General features: G+C 37.6%; 3 protein-coding genes across 3 annotated transcripts; 2 read left to right on the top strand and 1 right to left on the bottom strand.

The window, feature by feature from the left end:
* The first annotated feature begins 330 nt into the window (after positions 1–330).
* Positions 331–3731, top strand: serpine1 (serpin peptidase inhibitor, clade E (nexin, plasminogen activator inhibitor type 1), member 1). The gene is made up of 9 exons (XM_042727474.1): positions 331–487; positions 1108–1349; positions 1567–1791; positions 1938–2132; positions 2220–2418; positions 2517–2617; positions 2753–2839; positions 2952–3035; positions 3162–3731. Exons 2-9 carry the CDS (start codon positions 1109–1111, stop codon positions 3206–3208), a joined length of 1179 nt encoding a protein of 392 aa, XP_042583408.1. The 5' UTR covers positions 331–487; position 1108; the 3' UTR covers positions 3209–3731.
* A 661-nt stretch (positions 3732–4392) lies between these two features.
* ap1s1 (adaptor related protein complex 1 subunit sigma 1) lies at positions 4393–10755 on the top strand. The gene is made up of 5 exons (XM_019106726.2): positions 4393–4731; positions 7332–7510; positions 8106–8214; positions 9208–9345; positions 9570–10755. The coding sequence occupies exons 1-5, from the start codon at positions 4729–4731 to the stop codon at positions 9615–9617; spliced, it is 477 nt and encodes a 158-aa protein (XP_018962271.2). The 5' UTR covers positions 4393–4728; the 3' UTR covers positions 9618–10755.
* Positions 10756–16897: 6142 nt separating this feature from the next.
* Positions 16898–23070, bottom strand: vgf (VGF nerve growth factor inducible). The gene is made up of 2 exons (XM_042727473.1): positions 22823–23070; positions 16898–20606 (listed from the first exon to the last, which is right to left on the bottom strand). The coding sequence occupies exon 2, from the start codon at positions 20583–20585 to the stop codon at positions 18633–18635; it is 1953 nt and encodes a 650-aa protein (XP_042583407.1). The 5' UTR covers positions 20586–20606; positions 22823–23070; the 3' UTR covers positions 16898–18632.
* Positions 23071–23306: the final 236 nt, after the last annotated feature.

The raw sequence follows: 23306 nt of genomic DNA, 5'->3' as shown, positions 1-23306 counted from the left end.
ATATATAAAAGTATACTGATGTTAAAGTCAGCAACTGATAATTAAATAATGATATTTATTAATATACTAATATATAAGTAGATGTGAGAGTTCACTGAAACAAAGAAACTCATTCAAAGCTTTAAAGACTGATATGATGCCAAAATTGGCAATGACTTCTGCCTTAGACTAAACATAGCTATAGCTTGGTTGTTTAACGGTCCTGTAAAAAAAGGAGAGACGGACAAGGAAAGAGACTGGGTGAAAAAAAGTGTTTATGTTTGTCTGTGTGAAAAAGGGGAGAGGGGGACTGGAAAAGCATACAATGATGACTTCATAACTTCCGCTAGTGTGTGCGCGCGTCTGAATGGGAGGGCTTAAGTCCTTTAAATAGCGACAGAGCTACTCACAGACACATTGAGAGCAGCTCTAGGCTTGCACTGCAGCGAAGATCACAGTAACTAACTAAATCTACAAAGAAACTCTTCAAAATCAAAGCATCTTTCAGGTAATTTTTCTGTTCTTGTTTTGCTTCATACCGAAAATAGACTACAACTTAATGATTAAAACTTTAGACGTTGTAAAGTTTTGGTAGCATTTAGCTCAAGTAGTTGATTGCTTGATCTAATAGATTTTGTCCGTATGTTTTGGACTAACAAGCATGGACAGAACTGAATTAGATGTGAAATTTGAAAATGTAATTGCCGATATAAATTACTAGTTGTTTACCCAGACATCAGTATACATAGAATACATTTATAAACTTTAAAATTTGGATAGAAGTGTTTATAGACAAAGCTTCTTATGTACCATAGTATTCTGTAGGTTAAACACGTGAGGCATGAGTCAAGATAGACAAACAGAGATGGCATCGTAGCGTTTGAGTGGTGGGTGTTGTATCTTGCACATTAGGGAGGATTTTCACAAGGAGGAGGCTGAAACATTTATTTGTCTCCATGGTTTTGCCAAGTGAACACACCCATATCGTGATCAGAAACATGCTTCAGCAGAAATTAAAAAAACAACAGAGCTTTTGAAATGATCTTTTTCGTAAAATCTGTACTTACCATTATACGATTTTGAATAAGCACAGCTGACCTCTCTCTCTTATCTTCCTCGGTCATTCAGAATGCAGAGCCTGAATGTGCTGCTGATCTTGACCCTTTGCGGGTCAGGCTTGGGCAACATTATGCAGGAAAAACAGACAGATTTTGGGCTGCAGGTTTTCACTGAAGTAGTCCAATCTGCTCCGGACAGAAATCTGGTTCTTTCTCCCTATGGCATCTCTTCAGTGCTGGGCATGGTCCAACTGGGTGCCTATGGCAGCACTCTTCAAATGCTTACCTCCAAGATGGGCTACTCACTTCAAGGTAGATGAATGAGAGCAGTAGATGTAATTCTATTATGTTCTGGAACAGCTTAGAAAAAGGAGAATGTATCATTTTTAATAAAGCAAATATTTGTAGAGAATAGGCCTATATGCATCACTTATACCTTACGTTTTCATATTTAAATCCTAATATTTTACATTCCTAATTGAATGTGTAAAGATTGTTGTTTTTCTAACGCTCTCTTTCTTTCTGATAGCACGAGGAATGCCAAAGCTACAGAGGCTTCTTCAGAGAGATCTGGCCAGTGAAGACGGGGTAGAAGTGGCCAGCGGTGTCATGGTTGACCGGAAAATAATCCTGGAAAAGGTATTTAGGCGCAGCTTGTCCAAAGCCTTCCAGAGCGTCCCACACCAAATAGACTTCAGCCAACCAGAGATGGCCCGGCAGGTGATCAACTCCTGGACATCTGACCACACTGGTGGTAAGTCACTGCTGTTTTGAATACACTGCCTGTGATGTTCCACATCAATTTGGATAAAAATGTATGCTAAATGATTAAATGTAAGCTCGCTCACCATACACATTTTCAAGATGCTTAAATAATTTATTGGTTTAATTTTTTTTTAGGAATGATTTCTGACTTCCTCCCATCTGGGGTGTTGAGTGAACTGACACGCTTGGTCCTGTTGAATGCTCTCCACTTCCATGGGGTCTGGAAGACACCTTTTGACCCTAAACTTACTAGGGAACAGCTATTTCACAGAGCCAACGGCAGTGCTGTATCTGTTCCTATGATGACTTTGACTTCAAAATTCAACTGTGGTGAGTGTCGATGATGTGTGTTAAATAAACTGATATTAAAAAAGATAAAGAATTTTGTAAAGTTTATTTACAATTTTCTTCATCTAGGTGAGTTTGTGACTGAAGACGGTGTGGACTATGATGTCATCGAGGTGCCTTATGAGGGGGAGTCGCTGAGTATGCTTCTGGTGTTACCATTTGAGAGGGATGTGCCTCTGTTGGCCCTGAACAAAGAGCTGAGAAGCAGCACGATTCACCAGTGGAGAAAAGAGATGAGAAAGATTAACAAACAACTTGCTATTCCAAGGTAACGCATCTATTTCTGTGAACTTGCGTGGGATTTTTATATTGTGATGGACGTTTTAAAACAGGAGGCCTAATGTGTGTTATATAATGATATCTCAGGTTCTCCATGGATACAGAAACTGATCTGAAGTCCACACTGAGTAAGATGGGTCTTGAGGACATTTTCAGCCAGAGCAAAGCAGATTTCTCTCGCATTACCAGTGAGTATTGGAAATGACCAGATTTCAGTTTTAGAAATTATGTGGCTGTTTTGTTAAAGAATAAATACGTGTTAATGGCTGCTCTTTTTGATGAAACTAATAGTGTTGTGTGTGTGTGCCTTTTTTTCCAATTAGCTGAGGAACCTTTATGTGTATCCAAGGTCCTTCAGAGGGTAAAACTTGAGGTGAATGAAGAAGGAACCAAAGGCTCATCTGCCACAGGTACAGACACTGAATTACAATACAGTACAAAAGTATTCAATAGCATTAACAGTCATTATAGTGAAACCAAAATGCATATTTTACTTATTTATTTTTCTGTGATTTCCCCCAGCGGCTGTCATCTACTCTCGCATGGCTATAGAGGAGATCACACTGGACAGACCCTTCTATTTCCTCATTCAACACAAACCAACTGGTCAGTTGTGCTTTTCATGTGCTTTAACCTCACATTTAATTTTGCTAACTGGATATGTGTCGGTGTGGTTTTGTTTGTTTGTTGGCTGTCTCCCTCAATATTAAAATCCCCCGGTTATCTTCACAGGTGCCTTGTTGTTCAGCGGTCAAGTGAACCAGCCTCAGGAATACTAACAGACCAAGGTTGTGTCTGGAGTGCCCACACAAACAGAAGGACCAAAGAAACTGCCAACAAGTCTGCACACAACATACTACTGAAGACAGGAGATGCTTAGAGCTCAGTTTTAAAATGATTTTGATCATTTTTTGAAATGCAAAACCTTCTATATCTGTCATGTGAGCATAGCTTGAAGTGCCAAATGTTAATAAGAAATGTACAGGTGTTTATTCAGTGTGTGTCCTTTTGCTATGGGAGAGATCTATAATATAAAAGAAAGGATTACTGTTTAAAACACATGTCTGAAACATCAGGGACATTTCATGAACAAATTTACAGCCTCAGCAGACGGAGGTTCTACCTGCACTAATAATTTGAAGAGTGAATTAATTTGAATGCTTTGTTTAATGTGCTTATATATATATTTTTTACAAGTTGGATTTTACAGTATTTATTAATTTATTGTCGAAGGTTATATTTTTCTTGAAGACTGTTTACTGAAATTGTTTCCTTTTTATAATAAAAGCGACTATACGCGAACATGACTTAGTTTTGCGTTATTAAATCACTTTGGTGCTGGCGACATCTTGTGTTCAAAGTTTGGCAACGACAAAAAGTCAAATATATTACAGCTATTTTCAGATCTATATTGTAATAATCAAGTTACAGATAAATGTATGCTTAACACGAGCTAGCAGTACAAATGGCATTGTGATATGAGCTGCTATGATGACTGTCGCAATGACCAAAACTGAGCAGCATGAATCTGGATTTATCAATATTATGAACAGATTTAAGTTCTTTACCCTCACCCTATCTCCGTTACCATGGCAACCTGAATCGGGCCCCCTTTTTTGTCATGGCAGCCGCTTCTGAAAATCTTGCCCTAATGGCAGAGGCAAAGCTGTTAAGTTTTACAAATAGACAAGGAAGCCCATTTTATTGCTTTAGAAAACGTAAACGCATAAATCATTCGGGAAGTTTCTTGTAAAGGCAGCAAGCGGACTTTCTGCAAGAGATCTTGTGGAGACAGGGATGCACAGAGCGCATGCGCGCTGGTGGTGATGACGCTAACGTTACCTGACTCCTCTGTAGTGACGGGAAGTCCGGCTCAATTCCTCGAATCGGTTCCTTCAAACAGTTCGTTCAAGTGAACCGACTCGGCCGTTCTTTTACGCCATGCCGTTGTAACACCGAATTCTAGTAGGCGCTATAGAGAGGGTAGGTTTAGGATTAGGATTGGTAGGTCGGATAAGTATAATACATATTGCCGTCTATCACGAGTTTTCGAGTAAATGTCATTCGATGTTTACTGTAAGTGTTCTAATAAATCGTGAATGAATCAGATTAACCGCTGCACTGAAAAGATCCGACTCAAAAGAACAATTCGTTCACAAAGCTACTCCAGGCTGCTTCAATGGGGCTCTGAAACCACGAGCAGTCAGATAGACATGTATTGATAATATCTTGCGGTATTTAGCTAAAAGCGGTTTGCTGTTCCCTGAAAACACCTGACTGCTCTCGATAAGCCGTCAAAATGGTAAGTTCTGCTCACATTATTCCGCACTTTCTCTGGCAGAGCTAGCTAGCTAAGGCTAAGTCAGTGCAGTCAGCTACCTGGACACCTCAAACCCTGTTTAAAAATTTACATCTCACCTGTGGGGCCCTAGGAGGTCTGTTCAGTTCGGACTCTTTATGTGGTTTACGTCTCTCAAATACACTGTGAAATTGTCACGTTGTTATGTATTGAAAAGCGTTTGTTCACTAGCCGGGTCAGTTTGACAGCTGGATTTGATATGTTAGATTGGTACTATTAATTAATCACATAGACGCCATTCACAGCTTGGCGTTCATGTGAAGCGTTTTCTGAATACTTGAGATCTCGTTTCATCAGGTTTCATTAGAGATCCTATTTTTAAAGTTGTCTTTTGACTCTCGATTCGACCCGGAAACGGTTGTCTACTTGCTGCTTTGTACTTGAGATTCAACTGTGAGTCAGAAGACTGCCTTTAATCCCACACAGTACATTTCACTGCGGTTTTTAGAGTCATAACAGTGTGTTCTCGCAAAAATATTCCGTTATAGAAGTATTTCACAACATATTTCCTTTGTTTAATCAGTTAGGCATGAAAGGAAGTGCTGCTCTGAGAGATAACATCCAGCACATCATACAACAGTGTTTACTAACTGAAGAAAGTACTAATGATCATAGCAGATGGAAGCAAAATGTCATGTCTTTGTATGCTGTACAAACTGTTCATCATTTTCCTGTTTGCCATGTTCAATAAACAGGTTGACCTGGACTGGATTTCTTTGAGATAAACACGTTGTTACAGTATCAATCTAAACAGCATTTATTTCTCCATATAAGACCTTTTGTTTTTCCCTCTTTTTATGGCACTAGAAAAACAGCAGAAAGCATTCATCGCTGTAAGTAAAGACGTGTAGTTTAGCAGTAGATGGTGATCTGATTTTCTGTTCTGTAGATTTTTATGTTCGTTATTAACAGTAGAATTTCATGAATGTGTGAATTTAATGTCCAATATTTGTGTTTAAACTACTAACACGTGTTATGAGACACGGCTTTGATCACGTAAAAACAGTGGCCGGTTTTAACTAACTTGTCTGTATGTGTGGATGCTAAATTGTCACTTGATTTGGTTGCTAAATATGGACTTGAAACCAGGAAAAAAAAAAATTATAGCATTGAAGAATATAGTCGCTCTTTCCCTTAGGAGGTTACTATTCTCGTCTCGTGGCCCCTATTAATTTTTCCCACATCTCATCTTTTTCTGTCTTTCTATTTTCGGATATGAAACATCTCTTGTACAACAGAGCCTTTCATTGCCAAGTGCAATGCATCATTTTAGTCTATTTCAAGAGCTGATGTAGGCTGACAAATTCTGGCACAAAGTATAAGTCCTCAGTTTAAAAATGCTTCACAGTTAAACTAACGTGTGCTTTAGGGTAGTGTTCCATGTGATAGTCTTGTGGTTTTAATCATAGTGTGTCATACTATTTCTGTGATCAGGAAATGTGATAGTTGGAATGCCTTTCGAGTGGATTGAGCTGAATGCAGCATGTTGGATATGTGGGCCATGTCTGATGGGAGCAGATGCAGTGCTCTTCAGCTGTCCTCTTAAATATTTAACACACCTGATATGCATAGGCCAGCTCACTTTCTAATTTTATAATGATGACGCTGAAGTTCTTTTAGAAAAAAAAAAAAGGTAATTTTTTTTTTTTTTACACAATTTTTCCATTACGCCTTCATCCTTTCTGATAAGTCAGATGCTGGTTACAAGCACAGTTTACAACATTTTAATCATCATTTGTACATAACATGGACATGAACCTTTTTTTTTTTTTACCAGCAACAAGATTTTTAGGTTGTAATTTAATTGAATGTGTAAGGTAAATAGTACATTTTAGTTCACAGTTTTTAAATGTTTTTCACTAGTTTTAATATCTTTTGGCTTTTTTTGTCCTAGTTTTGTGGTGACATGATTTTTTTAAACTAGTAGTTTCTAAATTAATATGAGCTCATAAAAACTGCATGTATAATAATTATCATATAACAGGTTTTTAGTGAAGTATTGCATGAGACATGCATCCAGTTTTTAGTGAAAAATTGTTAGTTTATATTTTTAGTCTGCTGGGTTTTTTAAATTTTTTTATAAGTATTCAGTTCAATGTTATTATTGTTAACTAACTACAGTTATTTACCAGTAAAAATAACTTTTATTAATTTAAAAAGAAAATATAAATATTAAATGTAAAGAAAAAGAAATGCTAAATTACTGAAAAACTGATATAAAAAATCAAGCTAATAAGAAATATTAAAAATAAAAAAAGTACTACAAGTTAAACTAAAATGAAAGTATAAAAACTGCACAAACATAAAAAAGCTAAACAATATTGATCGGTACTATAATAGTGCATAAATAATAAAATAACACTTCTTTAATTATTTGTTACCAGAGACTTTTTTTTTTTAGTTTGTTTGGTGTTGAGAGTTTATTTATTAATTTATTTATTTATCTTCTCTTCTATATGGAGTATTGTCTAGTATTTATGAAATAACTATTTTTTTCTTTCTGCAATCCTCTCCTGTGTTTCTCTATCTCTGTTTCTCTGCAGATGCGCTTTATGCTTCTGTTCAGCCGGCAGGGGAAGCTGCGTCTCCAGAAATGGTACACGGCTACGGCTGAGCGTGACAAGAAAAAGATGGTCAGAGAGCTCATGCAGGTGGTGCTGGCCAGAAAACCTAAAATGTGCAGCTTCCTGGAATGGAGAGATCTAAAGATAGTCTACAAGAGGTACAAAACCGCGCATGCATTTGATGCCTTTGTGAGACAGAAACGTAGGCTGCAAATGTATCACATAGTACGTAGACTATACACCTATTTCTTGCTGCAATAACTGTCTAGTGAAGCGTACATCAAATTATTGTGAACGATGACTCATTAATGCGTCATTATTGAAGAGTGGAATTGCTTAAAACATCAAAATAAATTTCATATCTAGTCACCTACGCACATAGACGCCTGCTTTGACTTAATTAATTGGTAACCTCTTGTGAACTCTCTCACCGCCCCTTTACATTGCGTAACAATGTGACCTTTCTGTAAGCATCTAATACTGTCACTGCACTCAGGATAGACAATAAAAAGAGGTGTAGAGAGGTGGTCATTATTTTTGGCCATAAGGGGGCACTAAATTTTTTTTTTTTGAAAATTTAAAAACGGAGTTATCTGTTTTTGCTAATAAACTCTTTATATATATTTGAATGTTCAGTTAGTTGCCTAGGCAACATTTCTAATTTTCATGTAATTTTCTCTTTTTATACACTTTTTGACTGGGTTACATCTTATACATCCTTTTATCGGGGTGTGTTTGTGTGTGGGTGTGTAGGTATGCCAGTCTATATTTCTGCTGTGCGGTGGAGGAGCAGGACAATGAGCTGATTACCCTGGAGGTCATCCATCGCTTTGTGGAGCTGCTGGATAAGTACTTTGGCAGTGTGAGTCATTCCTCGCCACCACCCCTCTTTCATCTGGCCTCTCTTTTTCTCTCCTCCTTTCTTGCTATTTCATACCTCACATCACAGCAACCCAAAACCTGTGAAATTCTCTTTACTTTCCCATCTTTTTTGCTTTTTTGTCCTATGTTTGTTTTTCTCTGTAAATGTCACATGAAGTTTTTTTTTCTTAACCTCTCTCTGTATTTATATTGTTTGCTGTTGTGCACATGGCTTTTCTGTTTTGATTATCTGTTTTGGTTGCGTGTCATTTATTAAGGTTAATTCTCTTGTGCATCATAATTCTATATTTGTAATGGAGTATAGCATCCACAATGTTCCTTTCTGACCACTTTGCCATGCACATACATTTCCGGTTAAGTTGTTCTTGGTTTTGAAAGAAATGGATGTATTATGCATTAAAAAGTAATAGGAAAGACATTTGTAATGTTACAAAAAATCTGTTTTAAATAAATGCTGCTGTGTATTCATCAAAGAATTCTGAAAATATGTAACCCAGTTTCTACAAAAATATTAAACAGCACAGCTGTTTTAATTATCAGAAATGTCTCTTCAGCACCAAATCAGTTTATCAGAATGATATCTGGAGAATAATGTGACACTGAAGACTGGAGTAATGACTGTTGAAAATTCAGCTTTAAGATAAATAATAATAAATAATATTTAAAATATAATGAAATAGAAAAAAGTAATTTTTAATCGTAATAATATTTCACAATATCACTGTTTTACTGCATTTAAAAAAAAAATGCAGCCTTGATGAACATGAGAGACTTGTAATGTTTACTTGAGACAGGATACTCATTAAATAATACAGCCATATAACTACTGTCATATTCATATTTCTGTGAACTGGCATTTTGACTCAGTTGGGTTACATCAGTTAGGTTAACACAGTTATGTGACACACTCATATTTAGAATATCACCAGATTTTGTGCATGTAAACAAGATTGTGCTCATTTCTTCATTGTAGGTTTGTGAGCTTGACATAATTTTTAACTTTGAGAAAGCTTACTTTATCCTGGACGAGTTTCTTATGGGGGGAGAAATTCAGGACACATCCAAGAAGAGCGTGCTCAAGGCCATCGAACAGGCCGACCTTCTGCAAGAGGTGTGTGTATGCGTGTTATTTATGCATTTTTGAATGTTGTTTGCATGGAAAAGTCCAAACATGTTACTTGAATTCTCGTCTTGTGGCTCCTTAGTCATTTATATCCTGTCAGCTCTTCTGAGCATTGCACACTGTAAGCTGGCAAGTTAAGCAATCACTGCATTGTGTAATGTACACTGTGAGGATCTCTTAATGGAAACCCTCATCTCCTTTTCTCCGGACAGGAGGATGAGTCACCCAGGAGCGTCCTAGAGGAGATGGGGCTGGCCTAATACTTGTTTCGAAATGCAGTCAGCATGGATGGTAAATTTTGGTACTACTGCGACACATGGGCTATGTGAAGGGGAGTTTGTGAATGGGTCCAAAGGTTGGGAGGAGAACAGGGGAAAAAGAGGGTAGGTAGGGGTAATTTTGGTACTACTGAGATCAGCATGTGATTGTATTTCAATTCCAACCTTTTTTTTTTTGTCTTTTACATGTTAAAATGGCTGCCTAGCTGGGATCTTCTCTTGCTTAAGAGAAACTGTAGAAAGAGAGTTAGACAGCAGATAGACACTCAAATTAAGCAATCAGAAGCATATTTAGAAAAAGGAGTTTTAACAACAGGTCATGCAATCTCAGCTTTTATTTCAAAGAGTGATTTATTGTTACATTGATCAAGTGGACCTGTAAAAGCTATCTGTAGTAGATAAAAACCTCAAACTGAATCTTCCTAAATGCCATTACTATACATCTGCTGTAGCTGCTCAGGAAACAATGACACTGACCATCCAGCCATGTTTATTTGTGTGAGATGCAAATATTTGTACTTGTACCACTTTAAATTAAGTGCTATCGCCGCATATGGACCATAAGTAAATCTTCGAATGTTTTTTTTCTAATGGACCGATTTTGAGGATATGTTCCCCAAACGGGAGGAATATTAAATAGACCTTTTTAAATGGCTATAATACTGAATGGACTATATTATGCAGTCTATTCATTCTGTTCTGTCCCTTGAGCCACTGTAGTAAAACGTCTGAATGTGTACTTTGAGAACAGGGCACAGAATCTCAACCACAAAATGGCACTGAAGCTCTTTCCTGTTTATCTTGGTCTACATCCTGCTTTCCAAAGATGTGTTCCTGACTGTAAGCATGGCGGGGGAGTTGTAATAAGTAAGGGAGTATTTGTAGCTTGTTTCAGATAACTAAAGAGGGCTTTGATATTAAGTGTAATGTATTTACAAACTTTTTAAACGTGGTGTGAAATAAGGGAATATTTTGAAATGAACTGTCTTTCTTTTTTTTAAGCAATTGAATAATTCCGCATGAGGGCATGTTTAAACCTGTGTTAAATCTGTCAGGTAACTAAAACAGAATTATGTTTGAATGTAATTTTATAAATAATAAAAGACAATTTTAGCCTAAACTTCCAAATACAATGACTTTTTCTTCCTCATGTGTTTTCATGTTTTTTTTTTTTTTTGTATTATATTATCATTATTATTTATATTATATTCAAGTTTTTTTCCTTTTCCTTCCTTCCTTCCTTTCCTTTTTTTAAATAATTTAATTGTATACCCAATGACAGCTGTTAACCATTTCTAGAGGAAAGTTGTGGAGAATTTCTTTTAACCAGTTTTCATGTTTGAATCTTTTTTTTTTTTTTAAACATACACCATGGTGTCACCTCTATTGATATAATGTTTGCATCCTCCAAAAAAAAGGATGCTTTGTCAGTAATGCTTTAATATTTGTGTGTGTGGAGCCAAGATAAAGAGTGCTGAAGAGAGAGAGAGAGTGCAAGAGAGAGAGAGTGAGATTGAGTATGTAAGTGGATGAGTCACCAGTCGGCCGTTTGTGACAGTGGTGCAGTGAAGCTGACTGCACCACCATTGTGCCAAGAAAAAGACAATGAAGGTGCAATGGAAAAGTAGAAATTACAGGTGAAGACACAACATGTTCATATAATGTCAGCAGACATGCTTTTAGAGTAAAGAATTATGTTTATGAAGTCTGTGATAATTAAATAGATGGAAGTCACCACACTACATATGTTAAAGACAGAAGAAAAAATGTTTTCAGTTTCATATGAGCTAATAATTTGCATTGGTAATATAGAAGGTGCTTCATTTTCGACGTCACTCTTCTTCATCTCTCATTCTCACAGTGCTTTGTTATTGTCTGTTTGTGTTTCCTTCCCTTGGTTGGGGATTTATGAAAACAGAAATCGGTTGTGTTTTTCACCACCGTCAGTGTGAAGGTGTCAAACGATTTGACCCGCAGTGTGATTGCAACCCTCCCTCCTTTGTCTAAATATAAGCTCAGCTGTTGGTCAGTGTCTTCCTTTATCTCCTCTCAGTGGAGATGGACAGCAGACTGTTTCTAGGGACACGATCATGTGCCTTTCAGCTTTTCGCCCTCCTGTCAAATTGCATTTCTGCAGCACTTAGTGACTAATTGTGTATCCTGTGGTTTTTCATGCAAATGCAATGCGTCTTCGTCTTTTTAATGGATTTAGGATTATAATGCTTGTTTACAAGTCCACTAATGTGTGTTTTTTTGTTGTTGTTGTTACCCTAATATGCATGCAGCGTTCATGTAGTGCATGAAATTCTGTGTAAAATGCTTTATTTATATTATTTTCCATATGCAGCTTTTTAAAGATTATTGTCAGATTTTAGGTAAAGAGCTTATTTTTTCATGTAAAAATATAAACAAATTAAAACCATACAGGTAATTTAAAGTGGGCCTGAAACAATGTATATTCAATGTAAAGGGATGCATATTTTTTTCTTTTATAATTATTATTTAAATGTGAAAACAGTGTACCTTGTGTACTGTTTAAGGGCAACAGCTTGTTGAATAGTTCACCCCAAAATGAAAAATTGCTGAAAATTTGCTCACTTTTAGGCCATCCAAGATGTAAATGAGTTTGTTTCATCACCAGAACTTTTAGAGAAATGTAGCCTTGCATCACTTGCTCACCAGTGAATCCATTGCAGTGAATGGGTGCCGTCAGAATGAGAGTCCAAACACCACACAATAATCCACAAGTACTCCAAATGACTCCAATCCATTAATTGTTTGTGATAAATTCATCATCAAGATGTTTTCAACTTCTTCCAGCTAAAATATATACCTCTCTATCTTCTCTGTCTCTATCTATAATATTGTTTTCTCCAGTGAAAAAATGAATCTTGCCTGAATCAGAAGAGAAATATGCAAGATCAAGCACTGCTGACAAGTGGAAAAAAAAGTCCACATCTGGTCTAAATATGTTGCTGGATGTGAGAGGACACTTTTTCACTGGAGGTGTTGTATTATTTTATCCAGAAGTGACATTTTTAAGTTAAAATGTCTTAATGATGAATTTGTGCTACTGACTGAGCTTAAAAGTACACTTTTATACCCTTTTGTTGCAACGGATCCATCATGTTTGGCTGTAGAAATTCACAGGATAATGGAAATTCTGGAAACTCACAGCCAATAAAACACAGCCTCATCCTCTTTGCAGCAGATGCATTTCCACAGTGTGTCATTTGATGAGCAAATCATTATAATTGAAAAGTTAATCAAACTTGTCTTTGTGATTACCTAAAACAGTGTTTAGCCTCTGTAGAGCACGTTTTATGATGGTAAGTATAATATGCTGGTCTCACACTGATGGTTTGATGGATGACTGCCCTCATTTCTCCCCTGTATGAGTCTTTTTCCATTGATCTGGCACCAGCGCATCTCCAGTGGAAACTGAATTTCTGCCAAGTACCTCTGCATGTTCTCTCTCTCTCTCTCACACTTTCTCCCCCACCTCCTTCTGCCGGTCATAATTGCCTGGCCTCTCTGCCTACCTCGTGATGAATTTTTAATGTCATGTTGTTACTTCTTTCCCATTATCCTTATGGACAGTAACTCTTCATCCACTGTAAAGAGTGAGTCTCATCCTCGCTTTACCTTTATAAATGTGACTCCTGTGATGTTTAGGTTAACCTTTGAGACCTCTCTGGAAATGGTGCCCTATATAATCTATCTCTGTCCCGATGAGTAGTCCATTGTATTGTTATTTGGCCTTATTGTTTTAGACTTGCCCTTTAAATGATGTGAGGTTTTCGTTCGGATGACTGCCAGTGTAAGCTGATCTTGGGACAGCATTTACAGGCAAACCCACCCTAGAGCTTCCCACCTCCATGATGAAATGTGTAGACCGCTCCAGGCCAACACACTGATGGACTTGGCAGAGATTGTTTTTAGCGGAGGCGGAACATATGGGCTTTCCGTGGGTTTTCCCATTATGCTGAGCTTTTTTTTCCAGCTTGCATCGGGGGTGTTGGGATTTGAGTCATAGAGAATGTCGGACAGATTCGATATTTGATCAAGAGAACAAAGTGCATTTTCATTCCTCTGTTTTCTGGGCAAGCCTTCAGGGCAAGGAAATCATGTTTGTCATTTCGTTTGTGTGCTGGTGCGCAGGTGTCACAAAAAGGGAGTGTTTTTCTCTTTGACAAGTGCACATGCTTTTTTCTGGCTTTTGTCTCTGTACAAAATTGCCTGATTGTGCACCACTGGATTTAACACACATTGTTAGATGTTTCTCTTTATATTTAATTGAATCGGGTGGCATTATAGAGTCTGTTAGACTGAATTTGACAATTACTCTTCCCAGTGGCTGTGCTTGAGTAAGTGAATATGACAAAGGATTGTCGATGTGTGTTGGAGGCTGAGGGTTCTGCAGTAGAGCGAGTATGACTCACCTCTCAACCATGTGACTCATGAATCATTGCTCCTCCGTGGGCTGCGCTCTCCTTATCAACCTCTCCGTCGCCCCATTCTCTCTATTTCTCTTTCTCATAGCCACCCCCTCACTTTCTTCATTAACATTATTATTGACTACCTCTCGCCACTTCTTTGCTATCTCTGTATTCCAAGCCTTTTTGTTGTTAATTACAGTTTCACTAGTCATTTCATTAGTCTAATTTTGTTTCTTATGAAAACCTTCATCAACGTTTTCTTGTTTTATTGATTTATTCATGGGAAATTGTCACTACTTGTTTGTTTCCAGCATTGTCTTGAGTACTTGCTGATGATAAGATTGCGAAGTGAAAATTCCTGGAGTCAAGTGATTAAGTGCTAAGGACTTTGCATATGAAGGTCCTTGTTCACAAAACCACGTTTAACTGCTGTCTTTGTACCCTTGAGGTTGTCATGTAATAATTTTTGCTGAAGGGTCTAGTAAGAGATGGAATTATATTAATAAATTATTAGGAAAATTAATATAAGTAGTTACTTAAAAGGTTAAGTTGGAGCCACAAAAGACTGTTACTAACGTTAAGGTTCCCTATTGAAAAATAAATATTCTAAAATGTATTTGAAATGCCTTTATGCTAAGTATACTACAGATACATTTACATATTTATGTAGGCTATTTAACAAAAATACCCTGCAATAGTACGTGTGGTATACTAAACTGGTATACTTCAAGTCTACTAAATTGGAACAACTAATTTTATGCTTAATGCACTTTAATTGTGTGGAAGTAGTGCTGAAGTCCAAATAAAGATATACTGAAGTAAATGGGATTGTGCTAAAGTGGAACTGTTGCAAGTACACTTCAGGTACACTTTAAATATATTGCATTTAAAGACTGGTATTATTCAAAGATCCTTAAATCCTCATCAATAATGACATTAAACCACATTTTAGGCATACTATTAAGAAATGTGCAATAGGCACAAGTAGTACTCCAAATAAAGTTAAATTATAATTTTTAAATCACAAGTCTCGAGCGAAATGTCTAAATACTGTATATGTATAAATACTGTGTTAATAGATTTGAACTATACTTAGTATGAAATAAATGTATTTTCAATATATTACTTTTTTACTGCTCTGCCACGTTGTTTTAAATAAAGCTCAAATTCAGTTTGTTCTGAGAAGATTGTCTCATAGTCACAGTTTGAATAATAAAAAAACCATCTAAATGCACTACAAAAATCATTCTTCATCTGTGTTTTGTAATTTAAAAATGTATATTTTGAAACAAGATGAGTTTACTTGAGAAATGACACTTCATCTCCATATGATATAACTTAAGAGTGAATGTCAGAGAATGAAAGTATTTCTATATAAGTGCATCTAACTGTACTACTAGTATTTTTTACTTATTTAAATTAATTAAAAAGTCTTTATACCTTATGCAGTGTTGCTTAACAGGTAAGTTGATCTTACATTGTTTTGTTTTATGAAAGAAAGACTAATTAAAACATTTATATCATTTATTATAGTGTGGTAACTAATTAAACATGAGCAAGGACAAAAGTTATTAGTTTGGGCATCATGTACTGTATATGGGCTTTTTAATGCAGGTGAGTTAAATTCTTTCAAAACAGTTGTCATGATTTACTCACTTTCATGTTGTTGCAAAACTGTATGATTTTTCTTCTTCCATGGAACATAAAAGAAGATTTTTTTTTTTCCAATATTGTTTTGGACGTGCACATGTGTGCTGTTTTTAATGTTAAAGCCATGTGAATAAAGGCTTTTTACTTCTTCACAATATCTTCCAGTGCCTTTGATTGATGAGGTTTTTTTTTTATTTTAATTATTATTATTGTTTTGGACCCCTTTGACTTTCATTGTATATACAAAAGCATTTAAGACATAAAAAAAACATTATTGGTGTATTCCACCAAAGATCTTTTTTTTTTTTTGTTTTCTTTGTTCCCAGTGAACTTTCCCTTTAAGTTTATTTACATAAATGCAAAGCAAACCTCACTCCTAAACATGTCTCATGTGGTGTGATAGAGGGACGTCTCTCCCCAGAACAGCCTTCCTTGCTGAAAGTCTTTGATTGCACGCAGCAGTCCTAGTGGGACTACTAATGTGTTCAGTCTCTCATTAGTCGAGACCCCTGCCCCACTTGCTTTCTTGTTACATAGCCCACACTTTCCCTTCATGATCCCTTTCAACAGTAAGTCTGTCCTCTGGCCCTATTTTAATGTTCTTTTGTCTCTTAATAATGTGTGTGTGCACATACATGCCTGTATTTGCTCACGTATGCCGTATCAAAGCTAAGAGAAAATTTGACCTGGCATGCAATTAGAGAGATGTTATGTGGCATTGATTGGCTCAGGGGCTCACACAGTTTGTTGGGCTAATTGCTGATCAAATGAGCTAATTAGAGAGATCATCTTTGAAAGATTTTCACTCTGGGACTGTGAATGTTCATGTTTAACTTCCTTATGGTAATGCACTCCGATCTCAGTATTGTTTTGGTGCTATGTGCAAATTTTGTTGTCAAATATATTGTGTTAGCATACTTATCTTTCTGTTATAAGCTATTATGGTACCATCTGGTAATGGAACAAGTAAACCAAAACTTTAATTGTAGTAATTTGTGCTGTTTAATTTGAGTGTGCTATATACAGGAACTATTAGTGTGTAAATAAATGTATGACGTGAGCAAATCTCACAACCATGTTCTTTCCAAGAAGGAATAAAAAAACAATCTTAATAAAAAATAGTCAAGTTTATTTATTTCTCTCTGTGTAGCAAAACTAGTCATCAACATGCGGTTATTTACATCCAGCAAACGCATGTTTATTATGTTACGTACAAGATACATCTAGAAAGGACATAAACATTTTTTCCTCACAAGACTTAACGGCATTTTTACTTGGATACACTAGTCATTCATCTTTTTTTTTTATACTTTTTTTCAATGCTCATAATGTCTTCAAAGAAGCAACACATTTTAGATGCAAGTTTACAGTAACGTGCAGAAACTTTACTCCTCCACTGCTTCAGCTATTCTCAACCATTTTTTCCCCTAGCTTTCGTCTAACAGTCTTTCAGACCATTTAAAGAAAATTAGAACTGTGTATGCCTCCCCCTTACATTTCTTTTTCAGATTGACAAGCACCAGTTTCTTACTTTTGAATAATTTCATTTGGGTTCATTTCAGCCAGTTTAATCATTTTTACAAGGTTTAGTTTTTTCTAATTTCAATTTTCACTTAATGTTACCACTGATATTGAGTAGATCTGGATTGCTTCCTTCCCATGTGAACTGTAATCATTTAATAGATTGTCTATGCTTTTTGATCGAGCTCTCATTGGCCCAGCGATTGATTTTGGTAAGATGTAAATGTCGTAGGGGCAAGGTTACTCTTGAATAAACCATTAACATTTGACATATTTAAAACCACAAACATGAAATACATGTTTTGAATTATCTTTATATATAATTGTTTTATTTGTAAAACATGTTGAAAGGCTGATCACTACTTTTCAGTTTACGAGCTTGAGAGCAAACCTTTCAGCTAGTCTGTGACAAAAATGCTGCTCATCTGAAAAGGGGAAGAGAGTGTTTTAAGGCAATTAAAAGTTGTATCCAAAACAGCTTATATGAAATAATAGATTTGTTTCTTAGAAATCGTTGGAATGTATGAATGTCCTTTGCACCAGCTTTCTGTCTTTTTGCGTAAAAAACAATGGTATAAACACATCGAAGGAAAAAATTCAAAATGCAGACAGCGATAAGAAACTAATTCTATGTACAAGACTTAGAGTGCGTCCTTTGTTTCACAAGGGAACGCACAAATGGTAAATGCTCAAGCAGAATACTCTGAGGTACAAGTAAGACTTAATACATTTGGTGTATAGAATAAACAAAATGAATATTTCCACCATTATGGCACTGTAATGGTTTCTCTGTTTGAATAAATCTGCGCGTCTGCATTCCTTAAAGGTGCATTTAGAGTATTTTTTGCTATCCCTCTCTACATTATGACCAATGATACTGACCACTGGGATTTTAAATGTCCAAAATATAAAAAACAAAACAAAAAAGATACTTAAGACTTAATGGAGTTGCTTTCATAATAATGGCAAGTCTTTCAGGATTCCATCTTGAATGTCTTTGTATTGGATGAAAACATAGTGTTTAATGCTATCAAGTATCTGCTCCTTTATGAAGGCCTTCTAGGGGTCTGCAGAACATCAGTGTTGGGTATTTGAGATATTTAAGCACTCTTTCCTCCCACCGCTCCAGCAGCTTTGCTGGTCTTTCAGTCTCTCCGGGGGAGGAGGGTGGAAGATGTGGTTAGTTAGACATGAGGATCCTGAATATGTTGAATCTGAATCCTAAACTTTGAATCTGAGGCAAATGAGTGAGTATGGCTGAACTTAATTCAGCAAAAGAAACCAGAACATGATATGTTGGCCATGAACAGTCTTTAAGTTGTTCCATTTCGCTTTCCTCTCCTCCTCCTCCTCCTCCTCATCACTCTGTTCTTTCCCCCCAGTCTGCTCACTGAAACATCCTGGGATGTTTCATAAAGACTCTCTCAATAAAGTTCTCCAGCTCCTCTTCGCTGTCCTGTGGCGGCTGCCTCAGCGGACTGTAGTAATCATCTTCCCTGGTGACTACAGGAGCTCGGGCTGGGTAATAAAAGGATGGCCAACGACGCGGAGGTGACCGGGGTTTAGGCATGGGTACGGCTTTGAAAGTCCGAGGGTGAGGGAAGTAGAAGTTTCGCTGGAAAGCTGGTTGGACTCTTTGGCGAGACTGTGCCCAGGGACGGGACTTCCGTCTGGAGGAGTAATCAAAGTCATAGTCCCGAGAGTTTCCCAAGACATCATTGAGGGAGAAAGAGGGCTTGGGATAGTAGCGGGATTTCGGTTTTGGAGGCTGGACGTAGATGGGGTAATATCCCCGGTAGGGTTTTTGATAGAAACTGTAGGAAGGGTAGTTACGAAAGGGCCACTGCTGCCTCGTCCAAATGTCTTGCTTGCTGGGCTTGACCGAGGCCCTGTCTTTGAACCAGGCTTTTATTGGGTTTGTGTTCGGTTGAGGAGGCTTTGAGGGAGGAGGTTTACGTAACAGTGTAGAAGGTGCAACGGGGGCTGGAGGCGGCACGAGAGGACGTTGCCATGGGAGATTTTCAGAAGCATCTTTTTTCTTCTTTTTCTCCACATCGTTAATGATGTCCACCACATCATCAGCTGGAAGATGCAGCTTGCTGGAGATCTCAATCAACTTATCGATGGTCTGTGGGTCAATGTCATCATCGTCGTCACTAGTGTCCTCCTCATCAGAGCGCTTATCTTCTGCTCCATTGTTGTCTTGGTACTTTTTCTTGTCCTGCTTCACAATGTATTTCAGGAGCATGTCCGATGCAATGTCTGCTAGCTTTTCTTCCTCTGCTTTGGCTCTTTGTGCCTCTGCTGCCTGTCTGCGTACCTCCTCTTGCTCTGCTTTGGCCCGAGTTTCCTCTTCTTCGGGGGTCAGCTGTTCTTCGTCCTCTTGATCTTCCTCATCTTCTTCCTCTGGGTCAGCAAGGTTGTTGGAAAAGTCATCCATGAAGTTGCCTCCTCTTTGCAAGGGCTGAATTTTGTTCTTCTCTTGATCGAGCTGCCACTTTAGCTTCTTCTTGGACAGTGCTAGGTCATTGCCTTTAGCTTTAGACTTGATCTCATTATTCATGAGGCCATTACGGTCTAGGTAATCAAAATACTCTCCACGGCTCCCCCTTTGGCCTATGGATGTGTCACGCTCTCTCTTAGTGGCTGTGCTGTAGCTCTGGAATTCCTCTAGCATAGTCTCCGGATTCTTCACTTCCTCTGGACTCAGCTGCTCTTCCTCCTCTGCCAGTTCTCCTCTCTCTGGCTCCTGCCTCACCTCCTCCTTGATCACCTCCTCTTTTGTGGCCCCCTCCTGTTGGACCACCTGCTCTTTTAATGGTACCGTCTGACTAGTGGTGCGGCTTGTCACTTTCTCCGTTAGCCGTTCCTCCTCCTCAGCCCTTTTTTTCTCCTCTTCCTCCTCTCTTTCTTTCTCATCTTCTCCTTGCGCTGCAGCAGCTGCCATGACCAGCTCTAGCTCTTTGTGACCATCTCTGTCTCTGTCTGAGCCCTGGAGATCCTTCTCCTTTTCAACTTCCGCTCCCCCGTTTTCTCGTTCACTCATCCTTTCCTTCTGGGGCTGGTTGAGGGCTTCGAGAAGGACCGCTGCTAGGGTTCTAGGATCCACATCTTTGAAAAGCTCATCACCTTCATCATTTTTCTCATGTTGGGTGCCCTGTTCCTCAGCTGGTTGAGTATATTGAGCCTGTTGCTGAGCAGAGGAGGATGCTGCATAGTTATCACTTACTGTGTTTCTATCTGCTGTCACTGGACTGAAGATTGCAGGACTGACTGTGAGATTAAATAACATGAACAGGAAAATGAAGGGGACATTTGAAGTTTGTCGGCACCAGATCATGACCGCACATATGTGTTGAACCTGAAAGACAGAAGTTCAAAAATGCTCAAATCTGTTACTGCCAGATAACTGATTATATATATATATATATATATATATATATATATATATATATATATATATATATATATATATATATATATATATATATATATATGTGCTTTATATTTCTATAGTGTTTTGAATTTCCTTTTGTGATAATTGTACTAGAATGAATGAAAAAATGAATTTGAGCACAAACATCACACATCAATGCAGAGCAATGTAGCTCAAGATGAACATTTTTCTCAGGTAAGATGGTGGACACATTTTATGATTCACTTCTTTCCAGACTTCCTGAATGCAACAGTCACTGTATATTAATTATAAATTTGTATGAATGATTTGCTTTTGATACCTGAGAGCATTTCATGACCCATTTGCATAATGGAATATGTATAATGGATAATGGATTTGTATAATGGAAGGACTAATGTTATTGTACACTTTAGCAAATAATCCAATGAGGATTTTTCTACTCTGAAGAGATCATTTTAACAGTATGTATATTTTTGCACAAAAATGGTTTAATCATTTGAGTGGGGAATATTTTTGTTAAGCTATAATTTATGTTTTATTGCCTGCTGCTTAGCTGATTTTGCAAAGGCGTTTTAAATGGCTCTGCGGCTTGAGCTGGTGCGGTTCGTGAGGGCTCTGAAGCGCTTTTGTGCATGTGATTGCTCGCACACATGGCGCGGTGCTAATAAGGTATAGGAGGAAAAGCGCCTTTGCGGGGAGCCCTTCCGATGCGTGGGAGGTTAATGAGTAAGCAATACAAAGATGATCAGAGGATCTCAGTATGACCACGAAAAGCAAGTTTAAGATTTAAAAACAACAACAACAAAACTCATATGGATGAAGCAGTCCATGGAATTTGGATTTTAAAGCTTTGGAAGCGCAAAAACAATGAACGTGAATAAAACCGCATTCTTATCTCACTTTCATTTTGTAATGAATACTCTGAAATTAAGCGATCCTGGAGCTCAAGGTTTGATCATCACGACACCTATGTTTATGGTTAAATCTCGTTATGTGGCTAGATTTTCACTCGTCGTTGCACGAGAAAACACTGCAGCAATCGTCAAACATGTGCCAACTGACTTACAATGCACGGATTTACATGTCTAAAGTTTGCCATCGGTGTTTGCTAGATGCTGCAGAAACTTTTTTCTCATTTTTATTAAAAAACAACAGTCTGTAGGTATCTCCTCTCCAATGCACTTTTTTGGTCTTGCAAGAATCGTGTCTCCACAATGTAAGCACAACTCTAACGCCCTCTTTCACTGCCGCCAATGACAGCGCACACTGGGGAGTTCTCATCAACAAAGCACTTAAGTAATCCGGCTCTAAGAAGCCTTGTCCTCAAGTAGGCCTATAATCTTCTGCTTTAAGACAGATCTATTAGATTTAGGATTTAAACTGAGCCTTACTGCTATCCCAAATTGAACCCAATCAACAACATTTGAAAGACATGAAAACAGATAATGTATGCTCTGTTGTTAAATTTCATGTCAAGATTTATCTGCTCCATATAAGCAGGTACATATAAGTATGTAAAATAAAAGTCAAATTGGACTCCCAACCGCCAAAAGTCAAGGTAAGCCAAAGCAAAACATGTTTTTATCTCAGTGTCTCTCGTGTGCTTTTGTGATTGGACTCAACGTTGTTATTTTGGGTATCTGATGCTATGGTGATGAGAAACATGATGAAAGCATGAGCAAGGGCGTGGTAAAAATCATTACAAGAGCTGTGCCATTGATCAACCCCGTCACCTTCATCACTAAGTATACATATGCATTAAATCACATATACACTATACTATATACAAGTGGTTTTAATAGACTGCATTAGCTCCTTGACCAATAATTCAATTATATAGATTTTATTAAATGTTATAGCCTACTTTTAGTTTCTACGTTTTTCTTATCTCCTCTTTTTAAATGCAGATATTTTTGATATATATATATATATATATATTAACACACACACACACACACACACACACATATATATATATATATATATATATATATATATATATATATATATATATATATATATATATATAACTTGCTAGTACAGCGAAATCTTTACGTTTTTAATTTGTTTCTTCTGTCCACATTACAATATACACTTATTTTCCCACGGCTTCTGCCATCACTGTTGCCTGTTACTATAAAAAGAAAGCCGGGACTTACCGGGAATCCTGTCAGTGGCAGCGCAGTCCGACGCACCAGTTGTGTCTTCTTCAAACTTTGTATTTAAGTTATTCTCGTGATCTACGTGTAAGAATCCACTTCAACAATAAATTCTTTGAATGTTGCTGTTTTGTTTGTACAGTGATTTCGTTTGTGTAAGCCGTATGGTTGGCTTTTCTTGCACGGCGCGTTGGGGATATTTTCAGTACCACGGTCAGCTCTCCGTGTTTTTATTTCGGCCCCACTGCGCCCACGTGACTGCACGTCACTCTAGCTCATTGACGTCACCCTCTCCATTGATAAGAATTTTGGTGCTGATCGAACCCCAAGTCTTCGCTACGCTGCAGTGCCCAGATGAATGGAAGGAAACGGGATGAATGAAATGGTACTTTTTTTCGCCGGGTAGAGAGGGCTAGACAACACGGGGAGCGCGAGACCGGTCCCTTCCAGATGCAGCTGCATACGACAGCGTGCACAAAGGAAC

The sequence above is a fragment of the Cyprinus carpio genome, chromosome B7, assembly GCF_018340385.1.
Source record: "Cyprinus carpio isolate SPL01 chromosome B7, ASM1834038v1, whole genome shotgun sequence".
Classification (NCBI taxonomy): domain Eukaryota; kingdom Metazoa; phylum Chordata; class Actinopteri; order Cypriniformes; family Cyprinidae; genus Cyprinus; species Cyprinus carpio.
The sequence above is the reverse complement of the archived record's forward strand: the minus strand, read 5'-3'. Positions and strand labels throughout refer to the sequence as shown.

What these genes read in the sequence shown, in the direction of transcription:
- serpine1 (XM_042727474.1), top strand. Translation starts at nt 1,109, where the DNA reads ATGCAGAGCCTGAATGTGCTGCTGATCTTGACCCTTTGCGGGTCAGGC. An exon ending in GATGGGCTACTCACTTCAAG is followed by an intron (nt 1,350 to 1,566) that starts GTAGATGAATGA and finishes TCTTTCTGATAG; the next exon opens with CACGAGGAATGCCAAAGCTA. An exon ending in CAAAGGCTCATCTGCCACAG is followed by an intron (nt 2,840 to 2,951) that starts GTACAGACACTG and finishes GATTTCCCCCAG; the next exon opens with CGGCTGTCATCTACTCTCGC.
- ap1s1 (XM_019106726.2), top strand. An exon ending in TGGATAAGTACTTTGGCAGT is followed by an intron (nt 8,215 to 9,207) that starts GTGAGTCATTCC and finishes TCTTCATTGTAG; the next exon opens with GTTTGTGAGCTTGACATAAT. An exon ending in AGGCCGACCTTCTGCAAGAG is followed by an intron (nt 9,346 to 9,569) that starts GTGTGTGTATGC and finishes TTCTCCGGACAG; the next exon opens with GAGGATGAGTCACCCAGGAG.
- vgf (XM_042727473.1), bottom strand. Translation starts at nt 20,585, where the DNA reads ATGATCTGGTGCCGACAAACTTCAAATGTCCCCTTCATTTTCCTGTTC.